Source organism: Trachurus trachurus, assembly GCF_905171665.1.
Source record: "Trachurus trachurus genome assembly, chromosome: 3".
In the NCBI taxonomy this organism is placed as follows: Eukaryota; Metazoa; Chordata; class Actinopteri; order Carangiformes; family Carangidae; genus Trachurus; species Trachurus trachurus.
Genome location: NC_139893.1, coordinates 38,430,643 through 38,449,583, shown reverse-complemented (window position 1 = coordinate 38,449,583; position 18,941 = coordinate 38,430,643). Strand labels below are relative to the sequence as shown.

The 18,941-nt window shown below is 42.3% G+C and overlaps 1 protein-coding gene across 1 annotated transcript in view; it reads right to left on the bottom strand.

The window, feature by feature from the left end:
- The window catches only part of lrrk1 (leucine-rich repeat kinase 1), a 97,510-nt gene that overhangs the window by 35,123 nt on the left and 43,446 nt on the right, over positions 1 to 18,941 (bottom strand). Inside the window, 11 exon segments of the mRNA XM_083997562.1 lie at positions 1,282 to 1,594; positions 6,125 to 6,264; positions 7,363 to 7,532; positions 7,643 to 7,814; positions 8,504 to 8,601; positions 8,705 to 8,886; positions 10,322 to 10,481; positions 10,953 to 11,076; positions 11,595 to 11,767; positions 14,379 to 14,543; positions 17,030 to 17,244. Of these exon segments, the coding sequence (XP_083853688.1) occupies positions 1,282 to 1,594; positions 6,125 to 6,264; positions 7,363 to 7,532; positions 7,643 to 7,814; positions 8,504 to 8,601; positions 8,705 to 8,886; positions 10,322 to 10,481; positions 10,953 to 11,076; positions 11,595 to 11,767; positions 14,379 to 14,543; positions 17,030 to 17,244 (1,912 nt within the window).

The following is an 18,941-nucleotide window of genomic DNA, read 5'->3' as shown; positions in this document are numbered from 1 at the left end:
ATTCACGTGAAATTGGGCAGACGGCAGATGGACTACACCCGCTGCACGTAACGGCATAAACAAGCCTCTATGTAAACAAGTGGTCCGTCAGCAAAACAATACACTTGACAATATGTTGTCATGGCGATGTGGTATTGTTTACCTGACCCACATTTTACCGTCTTTCTCTGGACTTCTGTGACTAAAATGACATCTGGTTTGTTACCGACGGCCGTCTGCCCGACTGCAGGTGAATGCAGCATCAGTGTAACGCTCCATTAAAAACATGGCGACACCACATGGCAGCCAGCACCGAGCTTACCCGCTCCATGATATGAAAGGCTCATTCAGAGCTGAAAGGAACACTTCACTTTGTTGATGGGGGGGATTACTGGTTAATGACAAACAGACTTTTGAACAAAATAATCAATTTTCGTGAATAGATAACAGGAGAAGTTACACAATGTCCCTTTAAGACTATTAAACTGTCAAATATAAACTAGTTCCGCCACATTCTATTGCTAATCCAACAGATCTCAGGTATAACTGCGATATATGAATTCCACTGCAATCACATACAGTACAGTAAAGCTGCTTAAAAATGCATTCCTACTTTTATTTCATGCATATTAGATTACTGCACTGCTCGTCTTACTGGTCCTCCAAAGGGAAAGTGGATTGGGAGGCTTCAGTTTATTCACAACTGCAGCTAAAGAGAGAAAACATCAACATCACCCTGTCGTTAGCTTCGTTCCACTGTCTCCCATTGTCTTCTAGAATAAATTCCAACGTCTGGATTTTAAAGCTCTGGTTTGGGGCTGGCTTCCACTGCAGACCTCTGTTGTTTTTGTAATTCTTCACAAGCTTTTAGATCCTCTACAGCCCGGCTTTTAAATACACACTGTTTTATGCACAAGAAAACGAGCGGTATAACTTCTTTTTGAACTAGCCTCTTAAACTATGGGAAGCCCTGCCAAGAGCTGTGAGAGATGCTCAGCGAACATCTTAAAACAATAATTTAGCTTTTACTTAATTATCTTATAGTTTATATTCCTATTGCTTTTATTTTCATTCTGTTCACCCTTATTTTATTGGACTATTTCATTTTTCGTAAGCGCTTTGAGCTCCATCACTTACATGAAAAATGCTTGATAAATAAAGTTTACTATTATTACTATTATTGCAATGGATAGCAATGAATTGGACTAAACCACATTGATCTTCTGGCAGATCTGTTGGAGTGTGCTAGGGCCTAGTGTGCAGAGGTGAAATAAAACGGTCCATTAAATGGTGAGAGGTTACCGTGCAGGGAAGTCAGTCATGAAGAGCTCTGGGACCAGCTCCTGCAGCGGGACCGGCTGGTCAGGATGCTGCGGACAAACGATGTACTCCTTCTCCACCGCGGCCAGCACACAGTCCTCCATGTTAAAGTAATGGACACCTGCTTCGGCCCCTCCTCCTCCTCCTCCTCCTCCTCCTCCTCCTCCATCACTCCCTCCGTGATCTCCACTAGCTGGGAGCTTGGTGGGCTTCTGTTGACCCCGCGAGACGCAGAGGGGACAGGGGGCGTACTGCTCGATGAGGAGACTGCCATCGCTCTCACTGGCTGTCAGAGCTACGGGTGAGGACACAGAGACAGCACAGAACAGATTGATACAGAGTCTCAGTTTCAAGATTGCTACGTGATGTGAGCTACTGATGCAAGTGAATTATAACTATACAGACAATACACAGAGGAGCTCCAAAAAAATTCCACCATCCAACGTAGCACACTTTTAGATTTATATCGTAAATAAATATATTTCTAATATATCCTATTTTACATTCACATATCACCTATTTTAGCTTTACATTGTTACTCTTCTTTTTGTTACTGTAAAGGGATAGTTTTTTCGGAGCGATACGAGCGACAGCGACAAAAATAAAAGCTCCGGTGTGAACGCACCTTAAGAGCTGTGAGAATTTTCAGAGTCCTCCGTGCCTTCTCTGAGTTACGGGGGGGTCCGCGCAGCAGTATTTGTCCATAATGGTTGTCAATGGATACCAACTTTCTTCGTCCAAAAAGACACACCAAAAAACATCCAAATACCTCCATACTGCTCGTCTGTAATGTCCCTCTTGTATTGAAGCCCCGACATGAGAAATTGTTCCGCCGGTCAGTGCAAATCACGCGAGATTTGCACTGACACAGGAAGAGCAGTGAACTGAGACACTGGGAGCTTCCGCTACAAACAAGCTTAAAATATAGACTTATATAACTTTTTTGGAACAATTTCTCATGTCGGGGCTTCAATACAAGAGGGACATTACAGACGAGCAGTATGGAGGTATTTGGATGTTTTTTGGTGTGTCTTTTTGGACGAAGAAAGTTGGTATCCATTGACAACCATTATATGGACAAATACTGCTGCGCGGACCCCCCCGTAACTCAGAGAAGGAACGGAGGACTCTGAAAATTCTCACAGCCCTTAGTCGACATGAGGGTGAGTAGATAATGAGTGAAATTTGAATTTTGGGTGAACTATCCCTTTAATTCAACCAACCTGGCATAAACATTTCCTTTGGGATCACTAACAATTCTATTTTTTCTATAATATCTTATTTTATCTTTTTTTTTCAAGATCTATTCTTTATTCTGGCAGGGACAGTTAGAGATAGACAGGAAAGAAACAGCAAAGGGCTTGAACCCACGGCCCACTGTGGTCAGGTCCATATGGGACACACTCTACCAGGTGAGCCACGGCCGCTCCATCTGATCCTTTCTGTGCCTTTTTCAGCCACATACTTTGTTTATACTTACTCAGAATAAGTGCTAATGCTGATTCTGCATTAAAATGTATTTTAAAAGTCATATTATCTTGGTTTTGTGTGTGCGCTCCTGATGGAGCAAAGTGCAGCCGATCGGCCTGTGACTTCATGTCGAAGAGGGACATTTCAGTCAAAAGTCACATGTGTGGTGAGCTGCTTCCCTCTGTTGGACTGCCTTTGTCTGCACAGGTCACTGCGGTCCACTGAGGATGACCTCAGGCCGTTCACAGGCTGGTGCCTTCATGTGCAACCACATGTTTATGGTGAACTGAGCTCTGAGCTTGTCCTGCAGGGCAAAACCTCTCACATCTGAGAGGTGCAATAAAAAAATGCTTTTAACTTGTTTCCCAAGTTGTGGTGCTGTTTCATATTCAGGTAGCAGGCAGCCATCTTTATTTTGGCAAGGAAACAAAGACACAACTTGGGAACCAGATGCCGGTCTGCAACAGTCAAGTTATCCAACTGGACATGTATGGACATTATAAGAGGTTTTTGTACTGTAACCACTGACAGGTTCATTGTTATTATAAGTGACTGACATTATGAGTAGGACTCTTACAGATGGACATTTTTGTTAAAGAGAGTATGATCTATTTCAGCCATTACACCACTCTGTTCAAAGCTGCTAGACTCCATTATCAAAAACAGTCATTTTAAACCATTGAACCACTGGTTGGGTCAACTCCTCTTCCAATGGAGGACAAAATAAAATAATCTTTATCCCTTTATCCCCTCTTCATCACTCATTCACACCTGATTTATGTGGTTCAATGTTCCTAAAATCCTAAATGAGGTGTAGTGTCCCTTTCAGAATGAGTATGGGATGAATATCAGTATTTGTCAAATAATGTGTGTACATATGGTATGTTTGTAACAGTGCTGTGTCAAAGTAAAATTAGAACCTCATGTTTGCATGACTCCGCCAAGTTACAGGAAGTATGGTCACAATCCCTCCCTCCTGAGCTTCAGCTCTGAATAATGGCCAGAAGTGCTTTTGCAGAACAAAATGACGAAAAAGAGAAGTTGATCTTTGACCATTAGGAAATAAAATCTCATCACTTCATCTTTTTTTTATTATTATTATTTTGCATTAGGCATAGTGAAGCAATGGTCAAAAACAAGGTCACAGTGACCCTGACCTTTGACCACCAAAATCTAATCAGTTCATTTCTGAGTTCAAGTAAATGCTCACCCCTCTGGGGGTTACTGAGATATCACGTTTCTGAGAAAGGGGCGGACAGATGGACAACCTGGACAACAGAGTGCCTCCACCCTGCTGGAACGGATTCATAAAGAGTCATGTAATCCTGAGCTACACTGATGGATAGGTGCGTAAAACTAAACCAAAGTTTTGACAACTCATCACGAAAATAAATGAGATGAAATGTGACCATCAGCTCTCCTGCTGCAGACACAGGAGACAGACCAGCGTGATTTAAACCCTTCTTCTCTGTTTAATCTATCAATTTTATTGCAGTAGAAAAAGTTTACGCAGAAATGGTTCATATCAAAGTGAAATGTAAACACTTTGTTTAATAGGAAGCTGCTTTGCTGCTGAAATTCCAGCAGCTGCGGATACCAAACATCTGCTGGAAAAAACGTATCTGTGCTGCCAGTAACCGGGCCCTCCCACACAAAAGCCTTCCTCTGTGACTGAGTGAGTAACAGCGACCCCGGCTCGTATAGCAGTCTCTATGCAACCTCTCTGCATGTGTACGTCCAACTGACCTCTCCTCTGCATGCCTGTTAAAGCTCACAGTCGTGCCTCCGAGCTGCAACAAGTCGGATTTATTTTCACCAACAGTGGATGAGATGTGAAGAACCACCAACTCTGCAGAGCTTTGTGCTGTAGTAGCATATTTAACCTCACTGTTTTGGTTCAGGCTCAGTCTCTTGTCACACAGAGCAGCAGGTTGATGTTCTCAGTTCTGATAAACAAACTGTAACCTCGCTGCAGGAGGAGAAGGTTAGTGACCAGCTGGTGGAATCTACACCAGTGAGTTCTACCGTCAGATCACATCAGATCAGAGAATGAAAACCGCCTCTGCAAAATGTAGAGGAATTATGCCGCGTTCGATTGCGCTCGAAACTCGGAAAGATCTGGGTCAGAAATTCCGACTTCCGAGGTAAATGCCACAGCAAGGTGATGTTTGTCTGGATGTCCTTCCAGCATCAAAAAGTACTGCTGGGGAAGTACATCAGCTACATAAGGGAGAGAGAGAAAGTGTGTTTTTGTCCCTACTACGTACTACATACACGCACAGACCTTTCTAAATCACAAATTAAAGAGATAGTTCAACAATTGGCAAATTGGCCCATTGCCATAATCCCTATAGTCATAGCAGTAGGTTCGTTACCTTTAATTGTCGGTGCAAGCTATTTTTAGAACGGTGGAGCAGAGCCGTGAGCTGCTCAGAGCTACGCTACAGAGGCTCATGGGATTTCTTGTTGCTGCTCAGCTAACAATATGGTATTTCCACCTTTCCCTCATCAAACTCATCAAATACACAATCCAACAACTCCAAAACTCTCTGGTGGACAAGTTGTGACCTGCACATTCACGACGCTATGAGATAATAATAGAACGTTACCAGACAGGTAAAGAGACTGCTTGCTGAAAAACGCGTATCAGCGGTTTAGCATGAATTTACCTCTAAAACGACTCTGTCTTGTAAAGTTCCGTATCTCATAGCGTGGTGAATGTGCAGGTCACAACTTGTCCACCAGAGCGTTGTGGAGCCGGGACTCCGACTCGGGAATTCAGATAGGATCCAAGCAGCCCGAGTCGGAGTCCCGAGTTCAAGGGCCGGATCTTTCCAAGTTCCGAGTGCAATCGAACGCAGCATTGTTACACGGACATTAAACAACACCGCTCTAACAGAACAAGCAGGAGCATCACACACCAACAGCTGCATTTTAAAGTGAAAGTTTGGAATATTTAACATGGAGTAGTGTGAGGCACTACACAGGGTATTGTATTATACCTGCAGCAGATTAGGATGAGCACAGGCAGAGCACCGGCACTACAGACGAGCGACGTGCTGCTGTGGGCGGAGCAATCTACAAAAAACTTTTATCCATTTTAAAAAACATACTGTTTGCTTTATGTTTGTCATTTGTATTGCACAATAAAGAAAACATACGGAAAACCTCACACAGTCTTAAATAACCTGACCCATCATGCACCGTGTGGCTAATGTTTAGACTGTCAGTCTATGAATTCATCAGTCGGAAGCTGCTGTGAGTTGTGATTTTTCAGATTCAGTTCAGCTGTAAATTCTTAACTCTGAGTTCACACCACAAGAATGTGAGAAAGGACAGAGAGCGGAGCACTGACCAGGGAACCACTGCTCGATCAGGGAGTTGACGTGGTCAGTGATGAAGGCCATGGCAGAGAAATCTCTCATCTCCGACTGACAGATGATCTTTATCCCTCCGCTCTTCTTCCGCTTCCAGTTGACGTCTGATGACTCCACGCTGCAGAGCAGAGACACAAACACACGTCAGCGCCTGGCTTCCCCCCTGGAAGGTTAGGATTTTTCACCGTGTCACCTCTCAGGCTGTACACTGCTGCTGATGTGGAGCAGCAGCTGGAACTATTAGCAATGACAAAATGCAGCTTGAAAATGAAGTTAAATGTTTGGCAGATGCACACACAGATATAGATTAAGATATAAACACATACACGGTGGTATAGGATTCTGAGGAAAGATCACTTGTTCTTATTGTTTAAAGGGATAGTTCACCCAAAATTAAAATTTCACTCATTATCTACTCACCCTCATGTCAACTAAAAGAGCTGTGAGAATTTTCAGAGTCCTCCGTGCCTTCTCTGAGTTACGGGGGGGTCCGCGCAGCAGTATTTGTCCATATAATGGTTGTGAATGGTGCTCACTTTTCTTCGTCCAAAAAGACACACCAAAAAACATCCAAATACCTCCATACTGCTCGTCTGTAATGTCCCTCTTGTATTGAAGCCCCGACATGAGAAATTGTTCCGCCGGTCAGTGCAAATCACGCGAGATTTGCACTGACACAGGAAGAGCAGTGAACTGAGACACTGGAGCTTCCGTTACAAACAAGCTTAAAATATAGACTTATTTAATTTTTTTCGGAACAATTTCTCATGTCGGGGCTTCAATACAAGAGGGACATTACAGACGAGCACTATGGAGGTATTTGGATGTTTTTTGGTGTGTCTTTTTGGACGAAGAAAAGTGGTATCCATTCACAACCATTATATGGACAAATACTGCTGCGTGGACCCCCCCCGTAACTCAGAGAAGGAACGGAGGACTCTGAAAATTCTCACAGCTCTTAGTCGACATGAGGGTGAGTAGATAATGAGTGAAATTTTAATTTTGGGTGAACTATCCCTTTAAGGTTTAAAAAACAAACTAAACCAAAACAAAAAGTCCAGGTTCCAGGGTGAAACATCCAAACCTGTGAACCTGAATGTCCTTGAAGTTGACTGAACAATAATTCCGACCTGCTGTTTGTCTCTGCAGGATTTTGACTCAAGTCTTAGTCTGGTATTTTAATTACTGCTCATATCCATCTAGCCCGAGCTCTGACCTCAGATACCCTCCGTCGAACGTGACCAGCAGCCCCTCCTTCCAGTAGATGGTCTGGCTGCGTCGGACCCTGAAGGTGCTGCACCGGTTCCTCTGCTGGGTTCCAGCAAAGCTGTAGATCACAGAACCCCTGCTGTGCTGGCTCCTGGAATTTCTTTTGAGGTCAAATGACTTCACACACACGTACACACACACACACAAAAATAACAGGCCATGAATGCCAAGACAGTGTGCAAGTATAACATGTCACCAATGAGAATGTGCTGGTGTCAGTACAGTACCTGCAGGTCCATCTCTGTGAGGCTGATGAGCATCCTGGCGATGAAGCGCTCCCAGAATCCAGCAGGAACAAAGCTCATCTTAAAAAGGCGTTCTAGGGTGTTGTTGAACTGCTGGCGGAAACCATGGATGTCCATTGCCGGTTTCGGGGGAAGGAGATGAGGCAGAAGATAGCTGAGGAAGAGCAAAGGAGGCAACTTTAGCTATGCTTTCTGCTTGGTCAATGCCAGAAATACTGGTGTTACATTAATTCCTACTTCATGTTTTTTGTAAGTTGTTCTGGATACTTGTTTTCCAAATGTAAATATAACGTAAATATATTTTAAAATACAGATGTTGCTTTCTACAATAAATTAAAGGGATAGTTCAACATTTTGGCCAACTGGCGGTTGGCCAAAATGTTGAACTATCCCAGTAACTGGAGGTTTGTTACTTTTAATTGTTGGTGCAAGCTGTTTTTAGAACGGCGGAGCAGAGCCGTGAGCTGCTCAGAGCTACGCTATGGAGGCTAATGGGATTTCTTGGTTTCCCTCATCAAACTCATCAAATACACAATCCAACAACTCCAAAACGCTCTGGTGGACAAGTTGTGACCTGCACATTCACCACGCTTTGAGATAACAACGGAACATTGTGAAACAGAGTTGTTTTCGAGGTAAATTCATGCAAAACCGCTGATGTGTGTTCCCGTCGGGGGCAGTTTTTTGGCAAGCAGTCTCTGCATTTGCCTCAAAAAACAACTCTGTCTTGTCCAGTGTTTTGTACAGTTTTGTAGCTTTAAAGAGCAAAAACTAATAATAACACAGAGGAAATGAATGACCATTTATTTTCTCAATTTGAACACAGATGGTACAGTATGTTACCTCTTGTTAGCCACGGGCAGGGCTATCTCAAATTTGGCTAGAAACTGGAAATACTGCTCCTCTGTCTGGTGGGTGAAGCCTGTTCCTACCAACAGCATCTACACAACATCACAAAAAGAAAAGGAAGTCAGGAATCTTTAACACACAGACAGCACACAAAGCCCAAAACAAGGTCTCATCATTCTGCTTCCTGGGTCTCACCCTGAGGTCTTCAGCTCGAATCACTCCATTCCTCACTACGGAGGAGCGAGAGGACTTGAGGTGTATGATCCTCTCCAGGCATTCTGACAGCCACACAGGACACAGGAAGTAGAGGGTGCACAGGCCGTGGCTGGTGTCTGGGAAGTGCAGCAGCGTTCCCGTCTCTATCAGGAAGCTGATGGCTGCATGAGAAGAGAAGAACATGCAGGCTTGGTGCATGGCTTTGAGGTTGGCAGTTTCTATTAAAAAACTTGCTTGATGAAATGTATTGTGCACTTAGCTAATGTGTTTGTGTTAGCTACACATCATTTGAAGTGACCTAGTTTGGTTTAAAGTTGATGGGTGTGTCCTATTGTGTTCAGTCACTTATTGGTTAAGTTATTTTAGCTTCTTGTTTGTTAAATATTTTGTAAGGGTAACACTTTACTTGACGCCCATCTCTATAACGCATTATAACCATACTTATAATGAGTTATGATGAGTTATAATGCAGTTATAGCATAACACACTATAAAGCATTTTATCATGACTTATAAGGTCAGGTATTATAATACGTTATAATTGTTAGTAACTCGCTGACAATGCCCACATTTATAATGCATTATAAATATAGTTACAATGTGTTATAATTGGCTTATAGACGTGTATAACTGTCATTATAAACACTCATAAATTATCATAAGGCTTTATAACAATAAGCATAACACATCATAGAGCATTTTATAATGGCTTAAAAGGTCAAGTATTATAATAGAGTTATAATGCTCTATGATGTGTTATGCTTACTGTTATAAAGCCTTATGATAATTTATGAGTGTTTATAATGATAGTTATACACGTTTATAAGCCAATTATAACACATTACTATATTTATAATGCATTATCAATGTGGGCATTGTCAATGAGTTACTTACAACTATAAAATATTATAATACCTGACCTTATAAGTCATGATAAAATGCTTTATAGTGTGTTATGCTTATTGTTATAAAGCATATGATCATTTATGACTGTTTATAACTATAGTTATACAGTGCTATTACTGCATTATAACTCATTATAGGTATGTTTATAATGCGTTATAGAGATAGGCGTCAAATAAAGTGTTACCTTTGTAAGCTTTGAAAGCTCAGACACCACAGTAATACATCCAAAGGAGTGTTTCATTTTCTTGTTTTTCTTTTTTATCATTTTTTTCAAATTATTTAATCTTTTTTTCTTTTATTATTATTATTATCATCATTTTAAATTATTCATCTGTTTTTTCATATCACTATTAGCATCAATAGTATTATTACTCTGAGTAGTATAAATTTCAGTATTTAGTATGTATCCATGTGAGTGTGTGTTTGTGTATGTGTGTATGATATAAAAATACTTATGAAAAAAAAGTAAAATGCAACAAGTAACTGATTACATTTTCTAAGTAACAGGCCCAACACTGCAGCTGGGTTCATTCTGCACCTGGCTGTAGTTCCTCTTTAACCCACCACAGCTGTTTCTGTCTCAGTCACATGAAAACTGTACATGCATTTTTCAAAGAGTAAACAATTTCTGGGATTGCGAAATGTTTAGGAAGTCAAACAAATCAGTTATTTATTTCTGGTGTGACGTTACCCGTCTGTAAGTCCTCGTAGTCTCTGATGTCACTCCCTGGGTTCTGTTCGATAACGTGGTCTAGCTGGGCGTCGGTCAGATACTGGACGTCCTTCTCACCATCTCTCCTCTTCTTCTCTGTTATCACGGCTTCCTGAAGTGTCAGATAGCTCCTGGGGATCTGGTGGAGGAAAAAGGTAAAAGAATATATAAATAGAATTAGGGCTGTTCGATTTTGCCCAAAAATCTTCTCTCAAAAACTGATTTTCGATTACGATTTTTTTTGTGAAATGACAAACTTTTCTATGTGTGTGCTGTTTGTGTCTTTTTAAATGGACCTGCTGTCTAATAATAAAGTCTACAGCACAGCAGAGATACATGAATGGGGGCTGTACCGTAATTACCACAGTTGGAGTAAAATTTAGATTTTATGATTTAACGTTTTTAACATCGTCCTATACTAACTAAATAATCGCAATTAGGATTTTAAAACGATTCATCGAACAGGCCTTAGTAGAATAATAAAAAGCAGATTAGATGTACTTGATTATTTTGGCAGGTATGTGATCTAAACAATTATTCCAGTATCCAACTATAAATTGCGCATTAATGTTTCCTTCTGTACATGTTGTGTTTGCTCAGCCTCACTCACCAGTCTGCCCAGTAATTTACTGCCACAGGCCGAGCTGCTGCTGTTGTCCTTCATGGAGACAGCCACCTGGTAGATCAGCTTCTTCAGCCCCTCCAAACCCTCCAGGGTCTTACAGGACACTTCACTGAACATCAAAAAACACACACTTGAGTCCAGATACTGAACTGAAAAAACATCCCTGCAACACTCACATTGACACAAAAGCAAAGTGTGTACAGTAGGGGTGGGAGAAAAAATCGATTCACATAAATATCGCGATATCTTTTTGAAGATTTTTAAATTGATTTTTTTTTTCAAAAATCTTTTTTTTTTTTTCAAAAATCGATTTTTAAAAAAATTTATTTATTTTTAAATATTGTGCAATGTTCATTTGTTAGCCTTTTTTGCATACAGAGATATAATATTATAATGGAGTATGTTAATTTCTAGGCTCCTACAGTATTTGTGTGCAGATAAATGTTAAAAATGCAGACTAAAAATCGAGAGAATCTGCAATATCGTAGAATCGCAATTTAAATCGAATCGCCATCCAAAAAATCGTAGAAGAATCGAATCGGGAGAAAAGCGTATTGTCCCAGCCCTAGTGTACAGTAGCTGATTTTTATCAATATTAAAAGAATAAAATGTAAAATGTGTTTTTACTGCAAGTGTTTCCAGGTGATGTCGGGGTAGCCGGTGGCTCGGGCCCCTGATGGGGATCGACTCAGGGCCAGGATGTAAGCTCTGAGCGTGGCCACTCTCTCAGTGCGAAACTTGGTGTCGATCAGATCCAGATGTGTTCCCACCACCACCACGGCAGAGTTGGGGGCTCGGGCCTGCAGGAGACAAGAGCTCATGTTTACTATGTGTGAGATAGATTAGAGCATAAGTAAACATCCAGGCAGGTCAACTGGAACACAGAGGAGACAAGAGCATTAGCACTGACAGGTGCTGACCGTGGAGGACAAACAAAACAGACATCACTGAAACAAAGGAAGTGGTTTATCAGTGTTGACCTTGTTTGTCAACACTGTTAAACCCAGGGTTTAATCTGTGCTGGATCCTGCCAGAACAAGATCCCACACTTCGGCAGTCGGGACCTGTACCAGGGCCTTGATCCTCTGTCAATCAAAATCTGTAAATAAACCGCGTGTAATATCAAATTTTACCTTTTACCTTAAAGCTTCAGTTGGTAACAATTATTCAGTCATATTTGCTGGAACTGTCACTATATTCTGATAGTCGGACATTGAATGAGTAATTTGGGACAAAATCCAACTCCTCTGGCTCCACCTACAGCCTGGAATCCTATTTGCCAAAATCAACAGTGACAGATGATTCTCCACCAGTCAGGTAGAGGGAGCAGGAGGAGCAGCCAATCGCAGTTCCTACACGTCGTAGTAAGCAGACGAAAGTGAAAGTAAAGTTCACGACTTTGTCGGAAATTTCAAGATGATACACTGTCAGCTCCCTCTGTTGAAGGGATAGTTCACCCAAAATTCAAATTTCACTCATTATCTACTCACCCTCATGTGGACTAAGGGCTGGGAGAAGTTTCAGAGTCCTCCGTGGCTTCTCTGAGTTACAGGGGGTCTCGGCGTAGCAGTGCATGTCCATATAACGGTTGCAAATGGATACCAACTGTCTTCGTAACAAAAAGACACACCAAAAAACATACCTCCATGCTGCCCGAAAAAATTAAATAAGTCTATATTTCAAGCTTGTTTGTAGCGGAAGCTCTTCTTCCCGGTTCGTCAAATTTGGACGAACCAGGGTCTGTCCTCTTCCCAGTTCGTCCAAATTTGACGAACTGGGAAGAGGAGCTTTAAGAAGCTTCCGCTACAAACAAGCTTGAAATATAGACTTATTTAATTATTTTCGGGACAATTTCGCATTTTGGGGCTTCAATACAAGACGGACATTACATAAGAGCAGCATGAAGGTATGTGGATGTTTTTTGGTGTGTCTTTTTGTTACGAAGACAGTTGGTATCCATTTGCAACTGTTATATGGACATGCACTGCTACGCCGAGACCCCCTGTAACTCAGAGAAGCCACGGAGGACTCTGAAACTTCTCCCAGCCCTTAGTCCACATGAGGGTGAGTAGATAATGAGTGAAATTTCAATTTTGGGTGAACTATCCCTTTAACAGTCTGACCCACATCAACTGTACTGTAGTTCCATCAGGTATCAATCTCTGTTCTGGAGACACTGGTACAGTTGTCTCTTTTTAACTTTATAATAATTCTATTTTTGATATCAATGATCTTTATGTTTTAGCTCTATTCTCTTTTACTGTCTGTGTAGTGTGTATGTTGTTGTGTTACGTCTTGCTATGGACCCGGAGTCCGAAATAAAGAGATATATCTATGGCTTGTTGGCGGTTTTCAACAAAGAAACTGAGAAGTAAGCACACGTTTTTATTGCTAGTCTCTATGCAAAACCCCCTGTCCTTCCCTGACCCAGGACCCTGGATCTTTTCTCTGTCTCTCTCACCCGGCCGGTCCACCACACCCCCCTCCTCCACTGGTTAAACCTGCTGTTACCCTGCTGTTTCTGTGTCTCTGTTTGTTCTGCTAGCCAGTCTTTACCCCCCACCCTCTTTGAAATCTTCAACTTTCGCCCCACAACTCTGCTCAAACAATTACTTATTGTATTGTTTGTTTGTTTTCTTTGATCAGATTGGGTCTTTTATCTGCTGCGGTCCGCTTTGTGGTTCCAGAGAAATAAACCCTGCTTTAAAGACCCAGAGTGATTTGATTCCACACAAGTTTCAGATTGAACCAGAGACAATGCACTACAGTACATCTGTCATTTGTTTATGACTTTTACAATATCATTGCGTCCAGGAAAACCCCCCGCGTTGAAAATATGTGCAGCAGACGTGTGTGTGTGTGGTGTGTGTGACGCAGAGCGGAGCACTGACATCCTGACAAACTGACAGGATTCATGTCCAAGTGAAAACACTGACTTTGGTCGGCCTTGGAAACAAATCCAGGCATAATTAATACTCTAAGTGCAGGCCTCTAATCAGAGGGAAGCAGAGGGAAGGCAGCACTAAATATCAGTCAGTAATTAGGCTTCTCTGAACCGTTGCACTCAAATGATGCAAGAAGTTTCAACATTTTCCACGTTATCACGCTTCAATTAAATGCCATTAATCAGTCTGTGGTCGGTTTGAGCTCAGACAACCAAATCATTTCCCCTTCAAATCAGATCCCTCCTCCCTCCTACTGGAAACACCAAAAACCAGCTCACTGCCTGCTGACTGTCTGGTTCACACAGTCACACCCTTCATTCTCTGACCCACTCACACTCAAGTACGGCTGGAACCAGGTTCTCAGTCGGTCTGGTCCGCAGAAGTATGTCTGTGTGTGTCTGTGTCTCTGTGTGTGTGTGTCTGTGTGTGTGTGTGTGAGTTTGAGGGTGAGAGAGCTAAATTTCACCTCGATGTTGAGCAGCCATGTCTGCAGGCTGGCCACAGCCTCTTCTCCCAGAGCCAGGTTCCAGATCACCACATACAGGGCCTTATCAGTGAAGAAACACTGGTTCACTGTGGACATGCTGGCCTGGCCGCCGATGTCCCACACGTTGAACGCCACTGAGTCCTTCTGTGTGTCAAAAAAGGACGAGAGCTGAGTGAACTTAGGGGTCTGGAAAGCAAATATGTGATGAGTCAGCTACAAAAAAAAGAAAAAAAAGGTCTGAGTCTGAGGTGACTCAGTCTTCAGAAAATATGAAAAAGTTATTATTAGACCCACTCCCTGAATTTTGGTACAGTTTCCAGCAGACAAATTCACAGAGCTCACTGTGAATAGTTTTTTTATTGGAGGAGACAGTAATCCCTCTAAAACTGTTGACAACGTGTTTCCCGGATTATCCACAGAAAAAGGGGACACTGTAACTGGAGGGAGGTGTTGCTGTTCATTTGTAATGTACATTTTCAGCACCGCAAGCACCGTGAATTACATTTCTCTCAGTCTGTCTCATATCTGAAAACCTGAATAAAACAAAAACACAGAGGATATGATATACTAAGTAAGTTCAGGTGATCAAACTCACATTCTCTACATGTATGTTTGTCGTCTCTGCTAATGCAGGAAACTGGGGGCTCAGTTTTCTTTTCTTAGAACAGTATACGGGACCAGGGAGTTTTCCAGCAGCTACAGTAAAACTGGACTGAAACCTCAATGAGAGTGCGTTCACATACTGACTGACAGCTGTGAGCTAGTGCTGTCCCAAAATTAAAGCAGAAGTAAGCGGAATTTTTGTGTTAATATAAGTCTTAAATAGTTCTATCTTCCGACAGCAATCACTTCTATAGAGTGTTTGGTCTGAAACACGGGTCTGTCAGTCACTCTGCTCTGCTGTAAGCCGAGGAGAAAACTTTCCTTGTATCCTACAACCTTTATCCAATGAGGAGAGAGAACGGCATAAAGGGGCAGTCCTCTCTGTGTGTGCAGCCAAGGGATGCGCGTGAATGTGGTGACGTAGGGACGAGGACCAATAGATCCATGACGAGGGCGGGGGCTGCTAACTCCATCGGCTGACAAGACGTTATGGTGCGTTCAAGGCAACCCGTAACTCGTGTATTTCCGACCTGTGAAGTCGTACCAGTTTGATCTGGTACGAGTCGGAAGTTACAAGTGGCCGTTATAGTGACTTTCACAGGCAACAGGTCGGAAAAACACGAGTTACAGGTTGCCTGGAACGCTACAAAGTCGTAAGTCGTGACTTGAAGCCGTAACTTACAGTTTCAAAAGCCTGCCTGGAACGCAGCATTAGCCAAAACGACCGGATCGCTTACTTCTGCTTTAAAATGAACCACTGACTATTCATATACACCAATCAGGCATAACATTCTGACCTCCTGCCTAATGTTGTGTTGGTCCCCTTTGCTGCCAAATACACAACCAACTGCTCTGCACTGTGTGTTCTGACAGCTTTCTATCAGAAGCAGCATGAACTTGTTCAGCAGTCTGATCAACAGTATCTGCTCTGGACCACTTGATAAATCCTGACCACTGCAGACCAGGAACAGCCCAGAGAGCTGCAGCTGCAGCACATGAGAGACCCAGTCGTCCTGGACAAACTGGATCAGATCCTTATGCTGAACATTTTTCCTGCTTTACATCAACTTTGAGGACAATATTTTCACTTGCTGCCTAATATATTCCACCCACTAACAGGTGCCATGATGAACTTCACCTGTCAGTGCTCAGAATGTTATTCCTGATCAGTGCATAGTCGGTCAGTCAGCTCTGTGTGGCTGTGCTCAGCTATATTGGTGTGACAGTGCCAGCAGCACACAGATGTTTAGCAGGTATATATACAATATTCAAACTAGACACGTACAAGCACAGGTAAACAAAAACAAGACAAAAAGAAGCAATTTTTCATAATAAATAAATGAGATGTGGAGCCCTGGTGTCATTCATTTTGCACATGTATGAGCATAAACTGGGTTCAACATGTTGACCCTATTATGGCTGTTGATGAAGTCAGGTGACACTGTCTTCCATAAAGACATACTCCTGGCATGGTTAAAATCCCTTTGTGAAGATTTTTGACAAAATGATTAAAGCAGAAGTAAGCAGAATGTTTGTGTTAATATAAGTCTTAAATAGTTGTATCTTCTGACAGCAATCACTTATATAGAGTGTTTGGTCTGAAACACGGGTCTGTCAGTCACTCTGCTCTGCTGTAAGCCGAGGAGAAAACTTTCCTTGTATCCTACAACCTTTATCCAATGAGGAGAGAGAACGGCATAAAGGGGCAGTCCTCTCTGTGTGTGCAGCCAAGGGATGCGCGTGAATGTGGTGACGTAGGGACGAGGACGGGAACTCCATCGGCTGACAAGAAGTTAGCCAAAACCACCGGATTGCTTACTTCTGCTTTAAAAGGATCACTAAGGACTAAGGATGAAATCACAGCGTGTGATGTGTGAACTAGGAAACCACAGTAGAACTACACTATGTATGCACCACAGCACAATTCAGTTCTCTTTCCTTCAGATCATTGTTCAGATCAAAATGTCTAATGCATGTGTAAGCATGAAATATAGATTGTACATCTGTGCTTTCTATGTTGTGCTCACGTTGTTTTTGCCGCCGTTGGGTTTCTCCAGCTCCCAGGTGGAGGTGGAGATGCTGCACTCTGACGGTGTGAAGGCAGACGCCTTCCCGGTCTGCAGAGCCTCCAGCAGGGCCGTCTTCCCCTGCCGCGGCGGACCGATCACCAGCATCTTCAGAAGTTTACACGGCTCCGCCTTCCGGAGGTGAGCCCGGAGGAAAGACAGGACTGATGCAGGACCTGACAAAACCACAAAGATCCACATTTTGGACTACAGACACACAGCATTTCCCTTTTATACTTGCAATACACTGCATTTCAACACTGCATTTCAGAGAGAGAAATGTCATGTAACCTCCTTTACATTCATCTCACTGCTCATTACTTGTACCAATATACAATCAAGTGTGTTCTGTAATTTTACATGTATCATATCACAGATATCACAGAATAAACTGTCCAGCAGTCCACAAAGTGAGAAACATGTCAGCAGACAGATCAGACAGGTTGGAAACAAAACCATCAGAAAATGAAACTGTTTCTAAAATATCTGTAACACTTTCCAGACCCACTTCTTCATTCAGCTTTGACCTGCTGTGCTCCATGTAGGTGAGCCTATAATTATCCTGTTCATAGAGGGATTATTAACAGTGTTTCAACTGTGATCACTTTCAGCTCGACTCTAAATGAAGTGCTTCAGATAACCTGGCTATAATCTGGATAAACTGACCGTGACTATGCTCCCATGCTGAGGTATTGGATTACCATGGTTTGACTGGGTTTGTTTGCTGAAGACCTTCCTCTGTCTCTTAAGAGGGTCATTAATAAGAGACCTCCAACAGTGGGGGAGAAAACTTGTTTATCTGAAGCTAATGAGGCTCCAGCATTTTTGGGGTTATTCTTAGACTTAGTCAGATCAATTGTTGATCTTTCAGCCACAGTCTCTTTGTGTCACTACTCCTCCACCTTAACTCATCAACAGTACAGACAAAGATCTGTGCATCCATCACTTACTTGGTAGTCGAATGAGAAGAAATGGCCTGTAAAAACTGCAGGAATTACATCATATAAACACCTGAAAACTATTTTTAAGGCAGATTTTAAATGGAGCCAGCTGCACAAGTCATCTTAAGTGTTTCCATGAATTCCAACTTGGGTTTTCTGTTAAATGTGCACTTAAATATTGAAGGTCTTCTTATCTTGGCCTTTACTTTTTAAAGGGATAGTTTAAGATTTTGGAAAATTGGCCCACTGCCATAATCCCTATAGTTTTAGGAGTACCTTTACCTTTAATTGTCGGTGCAAGCTATTTTTAGAACGGCGGAGCAGAGCCGCAAACTGCTCAGAGCTACGCTAGACATTTATCAGCTGTTTTGCATGAATTTACTTCGAAGTAAATTCATGCAAAACAGCTGATAAATGTTTTGTCAGGGGCAGTTTTTCAGCAAGCAGTCTCTGAATTTACCTCTAAATCAACTCTGTCTAGTAACGTTCTGTTATTATCTCATAGCGTGGTGAATGTGCAGGTCACAACTTGTCCACCAGAGCGTTGTGGAGTTGTTGGATTGTGTATTTGATGAGTTTGATGAGGGAAACCAAGAAATCCCATTAGCCTCCATAGCGTAGCTCTGAGCAGCTCACGGCTCTGCTCGGCTCTCCGCCGTTCTACAAATAGCTTGCACCGACAATTAAAGGTAACGAACATACTCCTAAAACTATAGGGATTATGGCAATGGGCCAAAATGTTGAACTATCCCTTTAAGGAACCATTTAAAATCAGTTAAACCACTGCACAGAAGACTTTAATGGCCAAAATAAGGAAAGAAGGGACAAAGTTGCCTCTGATGGCTGAGTTTATGGCACTGGATGAAGAGGGTGAACATCTCATCAAGAGTTTTCCACCATCAGAAGAACCTGATGGAACAGGAAGGACTGAT